At 40.7% G+C, this 10042-nt stretch overlaps 1 protein-coding gene across 1 annotated transcript in view; it reads left to right on the plus strand.

The window, feature by feature from the left end:
• LOC137379829 (putative ankyrin repeat protein RF_0381) overlaps positions 1 to 9804 on the plus strand; it is a 214984-nt gene extending 205180 nt beyond the window's left edge. The window contains exon 15 of the mRNA XM_068051206.1: positions 8956 to 9804. Coding sequence (XP_067907307.1) covers positions 8956 to 9071 — 116 coding nt within the window. The 3' untranslated portion in view covers positions 9072 to 9804. The remainder of the gene's footprint in view (positions 1 to 8955) is intronic.
• Positions 9805 to 10042: the final 238 nt, after the last annotated feature.

The raw sequence follows: 10042 nt of genomic DNA on the forward strand, positions 1-10042 counted from the left end.
TTATAGCCAAATCAATTTGAAGTTTTCTTCTGCAAATTACCTTTGCCGAAAAAGGTAATAGCCCATTGGCATAATTTTCTGTCAAAATAATAGCCTAATGGGCTTTTCTGTTATTTATGTACAAAGGGTACAGCAACATCAAGCGAGGGGTAGATGCGCAGTTAAACTAAAATATCCAAAAGTTGCTATCCAAGCTGTGCACATTCTGCCAACAGCTCGCGTCTGGGATCATAATCAGACTAATCTGGAGGGCTCACATTTGGAATCATAGTAATTACTCGTCTCTGGCATAACATATTTAAATTGGGGTCTTGCGTTTGGCACCAGATAATTAATCTCGAGTCTAGGATCTTATCAATTGGAAACTTGATTGTTGGGACCTAAATCTGACACCAATTACAAAGAAACTACAAGAACCAGGTCTCTTGTATAATAAGGTACAGTCTATGCCATTGTTCTGGCATTAGTGGTTGTAGCAGAGTTTTTGGGAAAGCAGAATTTAGCAGGGGTAGTCTTAAATCCAGGGAAAATTCGGGTCAGGAAGAATCTGAATTTAGATCAGGACACAGCAAGAAGTTCTTTAAATTTATACAGGCTCTTCCTAAGTTCGAGGAAAGGGACGGAGAGGCATTTTTCATATCTTTTGCAAAAATAGCCAAACAGATGAAATGGCCGAAAGAAAGCTGGACAGTGCTCATGCAGGGCAGGCTGGTAGGCAGAGCTCATGAAGCTTATGCCATGCTTTCTGAAGAGACTTCTGCAGATTATGAGATGACAAAAAAGGCTATTCTCACTGCGTATGAGTTAGTCCCTGAAGCTTACCGTCAGCAGTTTAGGAACTTACGGAGATTGACTGGGCAGACATATTTAGAATTTGAGAGGGTGAAGCAAATGAATTTTGACCGTTGGATACGGGCATTAAAGATAGAAACCACAAATAAGAACCTTCGAGAATTGATTCTCTTAGAAGAGTTTAAAAACTCCATTCCTTCAGTAGTGAGAACTCATATAGATAACCTGAAAGTTTTGAAAGCTAGGCAAGCAGCTGATGATTTTGAATTTGTGAATAAGCCAACCTATTTTGTCCGTCACCCCCATAAACCCGAGATGGATAGAAAATGAGAGATAGAAAGTACGGCAAGTAGCCGGGGACAAGAAGTAACAGCTGGGAATGCCTCAGGATCACTTCGTCAGGTCAGAAAGAAAGGTGCTGAGGGTAGAAGTGAGGTTCGCAAGCCAAAGTGTTATCATTGCAACAAAATGGGTCATCTTCGTTCAGAGTGCTGGAAATTGCAAGATAAACCCATAGGATTTGTTGGGGTACACAATGTTAGTGCAGAGGAAAAGACTCTGACTGAGAGCATAGCAGACCAGGCTATAGCTTTAACGACGGCTGTGAATGTGAAACCAGATACTAAAACTAAGAGGAGTGTCGAGGTTAAGAATACGATACCTGAGAGTTATAATGAATTTGTGTCAAAGGAGAGAGTAACTCCGTATCCTGTAAGTGAGGCAGGAAAACCTATCATTATACTCAGGGATACAGGAGCGACCCAAATACTCTTGCTGGGGAAAGATATGAGGGTTTCCACCAGAGAGCGCCTTGAATGCTAAAGTTTTAGTAAATGGAATTGGCGGGGAGTATATACCTGTACCTTTGTATAAAGTATGCCGAGAGAGTGACTTAATAACTGGGGTAGTAACTGTAGGTGTTGTCCACAGTTTACTAGTAAAGGGAATTGATCTACTCCCAGGAAATGATTTGGCAGGATCAAAAATATCAGTTTCTCCTATGGTTACAGAGGAACCAAGTAAAATTAAGGAAACGGAGCAATTACAGGAGCAAGTTCCGAGAATATTTCCTGTGTGTGTAGTTACCCGAGCAATGGCTGAACAGGATCCATTGTCGGAGGTAAAAGGGGCACCACAAAAAGATAATCAGGCATCTGAAACCTTATTTGGGGATTTAGATAATCTAAATGAGATGTTTAACAGATCGTCTATCATTGCAGCACAGCAAGCTGATCCAGAGATCTACCAAATAACACAGACGGCTCTGTCAGAAGCTGAGGTGAAAGGAGTTCCGGAAGGCTATTATATGGCAACTGGGGTTTTGAGGAGGAAATGGAGACCGCCTCATAGACCTGCCGACGAAGACTGGACAGTTGTTGAACAGATAGTGGTACCACCTAAATATCGACAAGGATTATTAAGGTTAGCACACAACATTCCTTTTTCAGGACATCGGTGAATTCGAAAGACCAAATCACACATAAGCCAACATTATTACTGGCCAGGTCTTACAAAGGATGTGAGACAATCTTGTAGAGCATGCCACACCTGTCAAATGGTGGGAAAACCACAACCTACCATAAAACCAGGGGAAGAAGTTTTAGTGTTGTTACTGTCACAGGGAGAACCAGTGAAAGCACGGTTCAGTGGCCCATATAGAGTGATCAAAAGAGTGGGTAAGGTAGATTACTTGACTGATACCCCTGATCACCAGATGAAGAACCGGTTGTGTCATACTAATTTGCTCAAACCATATTACTGCAGAGAGGACGATAAGCCAGTATAGGCATGTCAGGTAATCGGGACTGTGGAGAAGGAAAAGGATAGTGAGGATGAGGCAGAAGTAGGCCTAGGAAATTCTCAGATTGAACCTCCAACTATCCCATTAGCAAATGCAGAATGGCTTGGAAAATTAAACAATAGGCTTTTACACTTAGTGGCAAAACAGCGTGAAGTCCTAACCAGGGTTTTCACAGTGTTTCAAAAAGTTTGTAGGGATAAGCCAGGATGTACAACCTTAGCCACACATGCTGTGGGTATAGAAGGAACCATTCCTTTAAAATGACATCCTTGTTGCTTAGGTCCAGACAGACAGGCCCAAGTGGAAGCAGAGGTACAATGTATGCTGAAGAGCAGCTTAGATGAACCTAGTCAGGACAGCTGGAATTCGCAGATGGTCTTGATGACTAAACCTGGTGGTTTAGCTCAAACTTGATTAGACTCTAGAAAAGTCACTGTGGTAAAGAAGGCAGACTCCTACCCAAATTCTCATTTAAAGGACTGTATGGACAGAGTGGGCAACACAATGTGTCTTAGAGAGACAAATGTGTTGGAAGGATACTGTCAAATTCCTTTGACACCCCAGGGTAAGAAAAAATCAACTTCAATTACATTGGACAGACTATGCTTGTAAATTTGAAATGGGTTAATTGGAACAACCTTTTGAACATTTAAAGCTGAAATGTTCTGGTGGAACTTGTTGTTGTAGTCTAAACATTTTTTTTAGAAATGTGTATATCTGTAATGCGTGAAAAAAAGTGTTCGCGTTTTTACAAATTGTATTTTTGTTTACCCATTGTAATGAAATGCATTTCAGGAATGGCATTTCATTCTGCTAGGGATGGAGATGTCATGGTCCTGTAGTTTTTTTGGGGGGAATATGCAGTTTGCCTTTAAGGCTTATGAAGGATCAGTATTGCTTTAAGAACCAGCAAGCCTCAGGAGCTATAGGAAGGTACATTTCCATTGCCTTAGAAACAGCCATTTGGAGACTGCGATTCAAAGAGTGCATTTTCGTTACCATAGATACAGCCACTAGAAGTGAGTATTAAGTTATACATTTGTTACAATTCAATTTTGAACTGTTTTTTTTTACTTGAAGACAGTTTGTTCTAACAGAACACGGACACAGAACTCACACAGACAGACAGCTGTGGTGACAGCACCTGGAAAAAGAGTTCTCAACCATTTAAACGAAAGGAAGGGAATTTTAGTCTGTTTATTATTATCTCTCAAAATTCTAAAAAAAAAGTCAAGCCAAAACAGAGATCTCTGGTAATTTAAACTGAAGGAAAGGGAGCTGAGCACATCAGTGCAAAGGAAAAGGCTGAAGCATTTGCAACCATCTTCAGCCAGAAGTGCCAAGTGGATCATCCATCTTGGCCTCCTCCTGAGGTCCCCAGCATCACAGATGCAATTCTTCAGCTAATCCGATTCACTCCATGTGATATCAAGAAACGGCTAAAGGCACTGGATACTGCAAAGGCTATGGGTCTGACAACATCCTGGCTGTTGTACTGAAGATTTGTGCAGCAAGACTAGCTGCACCCCTAACCAAGCTGTTCCAGTACAGCTACAACATGGACATCTACCTGATAATGTGAAAAATTGCCCAGGTATGCCCTGTTCTCAAAAAGCTGGACAAATCCAATCTGGTCAATTACAGCTCCAGTAGTCCACTCTCGATCATCAGCAAAGTGGTGGGAGGTGTCATTGACTGTGCTATCAAGCGCCACTTACATAGAAATAACCAGCTCACCAATGCTCAGTTTGGGTTCCACCAGGGCAACTCAGCTCCTGACCTCATGACAGCCTTGGTCTTAACATGGACAAAAGAGCTGAACTCAAGAGGTGAGGTGAGAGTGGTTGCCCTGCATATCAAGGCAGCATTTGACCAACTGTGGCATCAAGGATCCCTAGCCAAACTGAAGTCAATGGGAATCAAGGCCAAAACTCTGCACTGGTTGGAGTCATACCTAGCACAAAGGAAGATGGTTGTAGTTGTTGGAGGCCAATCATCTCAGTCCCAGGACATCACTGCAGAAGTTCCTCTGGGTTGTATCCTAAGCCCAAACATCTTCAGCTGCTTCGTCAACGACCTTCCCTCCATAATAAGGTCAGAAGTGGGGATGTTCGCTGATGATATTCAATACCATTCGCAACTCCTCAGATGCAGAAGCAGTCCGTGTCCAAAAGTATCAAGATCTGGATCACATTCAGGCTTGGGCTGATAAGTGGCAAGTAACATTTGCACTACACAAGTGCCAGGCAATGAAGATCTCTGATAAGAGATAATTTAACCATCTCCCCTTGACATTCAATGGCATTCCCCACCATCAAAATCCTGGGGGGTGTTACCATTGACCAGAAACTAAGCTGGCGCAGGTCAGAGGCTGGGAATTCTGCAGCAAGTAACACACCTCCTGACTCCCCACAGCCTGTCCACCATTTACAAGGTACAAGTCAGAAGTGTACTGGAATACTCTCCAGTTGCCTGGATGAGTGCAGCTCCAACAACACTCAGGAATCTCGACACCACCCAGGACAAAGCAGCCCACTTAATCAGCACCCCATCCACCACCTTAAACATTTACTCCCTTCACTACCGACACACAATGGCAGCAGTGTGGACCATCTTCAAGATGCACTGTAGCAACTCACCACGCCTTCTTCGACAGCACCTTCCAAGTCCGCAACCTCTTCCAACTAGAAGAACAAGGAGAATAGATGCTTGGGAACACTACCACTTGCAAGCTCCCCTCCAAGTCACACACAATTCTTACTTGGGAATATATCGCCGTTCCTTCACTGTTGCTGAATTAAAATCCTGGAACTCCCTCCAAGAACACAAAAACACAAGAACACAAGGAATAGGAGACGGAGTAAACTATATGGCCCATTGAGCCTGTTCTGCCATTCGAAACAATCATGGCTGATCTTAGGATTCAACTTCACTTTCCCACCCGCTCGCCATATCCCTTGATTCCGTAAGAGATCAAAAATCTATCTATCCCAGCCTTAAATGTATTCAACAATGGAGCATCCACAACCCTCTGGGGTAGAGTATTCTAAAGATTCACAACCCTTTGAGTGAAGTAATTTCTCCTCATTTCAGTCCTAAATGATTGGCCCCTATCCTGAGATTGTGCCCATGTGTTTTAGATTCCACGACCAACGGAAATAATTTCTCAGTGTCTACCCTATCCAGCCCCTTTAGAATCTTATATGTTGCAATGAGATCATCTCTTATTCTTCTAAACTCCAGAGTATACAGGGCCAATTTATTTAGCATCATAGGGCAACCCCCTCATCCCAGGAACCAATCTAGTGAACCTTCGCTGCGCTGCCTCCAATGCAAGTATATCCTTTTTTAAATGTGGAGACCAAAACTGCACACAGTATTCCAGATGTGGTCTCACCAAAATGCTGTACAATTGTAGCAATACTTCCTTATTCCTGTATTCCAATCCCCTTGCAATAAAGTCCAACATGTCATTTGCGTTCCTAATTGCTTGCTGTACTACCTGCATGGTAACTTTCTGCGTTCCTTGTACAAGCATATCCAAGTCTCTTTGAACATCGACATTTACAAGTTTCACCCCTTTTAAGAAATATTCTGCTTTTCTATTCGTTTGACCAAAGTGCATAACTTCACGCTTCGCTACATTATAGTCCAACTGCCATCTTGTTGCCCACTCACTTAACCTGTTTATATCTCTTTGCAGCCTCTCTCTATCCTCCCCATAGCTGACCTTTCTACCTATCTTTGTATCATCAGCAAACGTAGATACATTACTCACTGTCACTTCATCTAAGTCATGAATATAGATTGCTAATAGCTGAGGTCCCAGCATTGATCCTTGTGGCACTCCACTATTTACTGCCTGCCAAATTGAAAATGCCCGTTTCTGCCCACTCATTGCTTCCTGTCTGTTAACCAATCATCTATCCATGCTAATATATTACCCCCAACTCCATGAGCCCTTATCTTGCCTTTTAACCTTTTGTGTGTGGCATCTTATCGAATGCCTTTTGGAAATCCAGGTATACTACATCTACTGGTTCGACTTTATCGACCCTCCTAGTTACATCCTCAAAAAACTCTAATAAATTTGTCAAACAGGATTTCCCTTGAGTAAAACCATGTTGATTTGTTCTAATCATACTGTGCTTTTCTAAGTGCATTGTTAAGACTTCCTTAAGAATAGATTCCAGGATTTTCCCAATGACTGATATTAGGCTACTGGCCTGTAGTTCCCTGTTTTCTCTCTCGCTCCTGTCTTGAAAAACGGCACTGTGGGTGTACCTGCACCAGATGGACTGCAACGGTCCAAGAAGATGGCTCACCACCACCTTCTCAAGGGCAATTAAGGATGGTCAACAAATGCTCGCTTGCCAGTGACGCCCACAATCCGTGAAAGAATTAAAAAACACTGCCAAACAAGCTCTCCAGCACTGAAAATTAACTGAGTTTCATTCCTTTAGATTTTAATTGATGTTGGAGATTTTAAAAATGTAACTTGTTACAACCAGGTGAGAAAGAGTTCTCGGGGTTCCCTTTCAGTCTTCACTTTGTCTTACTGTAACAGGGTTTTTTTTTTAAACACACTGTATTTGAGTGAATCCTTGTTCACCGCTTCCCAATTATAAGGCAATGAAATGAGCACAAACAGGCTTTCTTAGGTTTAAAGAAGAAAAGTGAAATTTATTAAAACTTAAACTTAAACTCTAATTCAGTTAACACCTACAGATACACGCCACCTCCCCCGCCCCCCCTCCGACTAGCATGCATACACAATATGCACATGTAAACAGAGACAGAAAAGAGCAGAAAGAGGGTTTTTTTTGTTACTGTGCTTCGAGCTCGCTGTTGTCCTTGCCTGTAGGTAATTCTTGCTTTTCATTGGGGCCCAGTATTCTTCCTAAACCTTGTTCACTGAAGGAGACTTTTCTCTCTTGGGGTTCCTGTGTCTTCAATGGGTCTTGGAGTTCCATGAGAAAGAGATGAGAGCAGACAGGAGAGGCTGTGCAAGCCAGCCATGAGAGGTCTTTTCAGTCCAGGAGCAAACAACTTTCTGAGTTTAAAATCTCTGGAAAGTTCAAAAAAAACCCTGCAACAGTCAGTTAGTCATGTGACTAAACTGGTCTGACTATATCTGTTTATGTATTCAGCCATCTTAGCAGTCAACCTGGAATGCTAGCTCCTCTACCTTCAACCTCTGGTAATCAAAAGTCCATTGTGGATTGAAATTATCAGGGAATGGTCTTTTGTCCCTTTTCAGCACTGTCTATAAATATGCAAATGTCTTTCCAGTCAAGGGTCTGGTGTTGCTTTCTTTTAAAAAGCAAGTTCTTTCTTTACTCCAGTAACAGTTTAAAAATCAATGCTCATGTGGTGAAATTAATGTTCCTCATTCTTGACGCATGACAATTTCTTTATTTTTTCCTTTCTATCCCTTTTTTCAATGCCTCTTAATCCCATCTTTCTTCCCCTCCCTTTCTTTGTCTTTCTGTACCTGATTTAGCATTGAATTCTTCCACTCAACACTTTCTTCTCAGTTCTTATGCTGTTAATTTCACAATCCTGCAATCTGATTGCTTAAGAAGATACACAATTGCTTGCCCTGTTCACTTAGACCCCTATTTCCCTCACTGTCCCATTATCAGCATGCAGCTTCAGCAACTTGCCACGCAAAAATTTAGAAACCCAACTAATGGCAGACATCGTTCAATGAACATTTGTAGCAAATTTTGTCCATTTTGTAATACTTTGTTACAGCCATTTTGCCAAGAGTCACACTAGGTTTTGGATTCTCTCTTTTTTCACAGTATGACTTTTCTGTCTATCTGAGTTTATTTTTCCGAATGTTTTTCAATCACCTCTCCCAACCAAAATAACACAAGAATTAATGCAGTAACGTACTTTTTATTTTGGCAGAATGTGACATTTGTACTGCTCTGTGACATTTGTAATACTTATGATTCTTCCAAAGTAAGCTTTTTGTTCATTTTAAACAATGTGATCTAAATCAAAGTAAGTTGACTTTTAATTGCCCATTGCACAACAGTATATGGTCCATTTATATCAATAAGCAGTTCTGCAAAACCTGTGACTTCTCATTTTGAATGCCATGTAATATCTAGCATCGCCAACTATGAGTTTACTGTGCACACATTCTATTCAGAGTAAGCTTCAATTGTCTGAGAATAAAATACAAGCATTTTACACTGTTCACATGACAATCTCCTGCTCTCATGATGCTCAAGTTATTTTTATTTGATAGCATGGCACAAAATCTTATGAATGATAAATTAATTTAACATTTGCTTCTGATGCAGTTGGAACAATACAGTCTATCTTATCTGTCTCTCTTCATCTTCCAGTTTATGAAGTCAAGCAGTCTTGCAGCCTTGTTCGAAATATTAACAGGAAACTGAAGATAGAAGAAACAAGTCAGCAGTTATCTATCAGCCGGTTGAGACAGGCTACTTCAAGCTAGCCTTGCTTTCAGGTCAAAGATATCCCATTCCAAAAAAAAAGATATTTACAGCATGAGAACCTCTGTACCTCTGCTTTAACAGAAACAAATTATAACAGACATTCATGCATATTAAGCAAAATGTCTGCAATGCTATTCAATCAGTAAGTTCAGAAATTTTTGCTTTTCACACACTTTTGTCAATCTTACTAAGTTCAGAAAATAAGTTTGGCTTATACTTAAATTTATCTCATTGGACCTTCATTTTATTGAGATTTGATTTTTTGTGGTCCTAGTTTTACATCATCAGAAACTACTAAAATATTTTATGTTTCGCTCCTTTTTAAAATTTTTTTTGGGTTGTGTTGACCTTCATGTTAATTTTTGAAACGGTGGAACAATTTGCACGCTATATTTTTTCCTTTCCTTGCCAGTCAGTAGGTTGAGTAGTTAAGTGGCATTCATGATAAAGCCGATTTTAGATGGTTTGTGGAATACATGACCTCAGTGGTTTAATGGGCCTTTTCCTGTTCGTTCACTCAGAGAGGCTCTCCAAAGCTCAGGGCTAGTAATGTATATATAATATGGCATTTAAAATAAAATTTTGATAAAGATATTTTGCTGATTGGATAACTGGAATTAGATTTAGGACTACACTCAACTCCCAACCCAAATATAGAATTCCAAAGTAACAAGCATATTTCTATTTGTTGTGATTATACTAAATTTCTTATCCAGCTCCCAGTTATCTTCTCTTGATCAGACTAATTTGATGACAGAATTTTCCAATAAATACAGCTTATTAAAAAAAATTCTTTTGTGCCAAAACTGTTGCCTTAAAGTATATCAGCACAAAATTCAGATGTTTTTGAAGTCTGCAGAGTAAGCAAATCCAGACGTCAGTCTGTGTGTAAAGCTGATTTGATGCTTGAGCTGCAATTTTGGAGCTCAACACTCCAGCTTGGCTGAACACGTGTTCAGGAAGGAACTCC

The sequence above is a fragment of the Heterodontus francisci genome, chromosome 18, assembly GCF_036365525.1.
Source record: "Heterodontus francisci isolate sHetFra1 chromosome 18, sHetFra1.hap1, whole genome shotgun sequence".
Taxonomy (NCBI): domain Eukaryota; kingdom Metazoa; phylum Chordata; class Chondrichthyes; order Heterodontiformes; family Heterodontidae; genus Heterodontus; species Heterodontus francisci.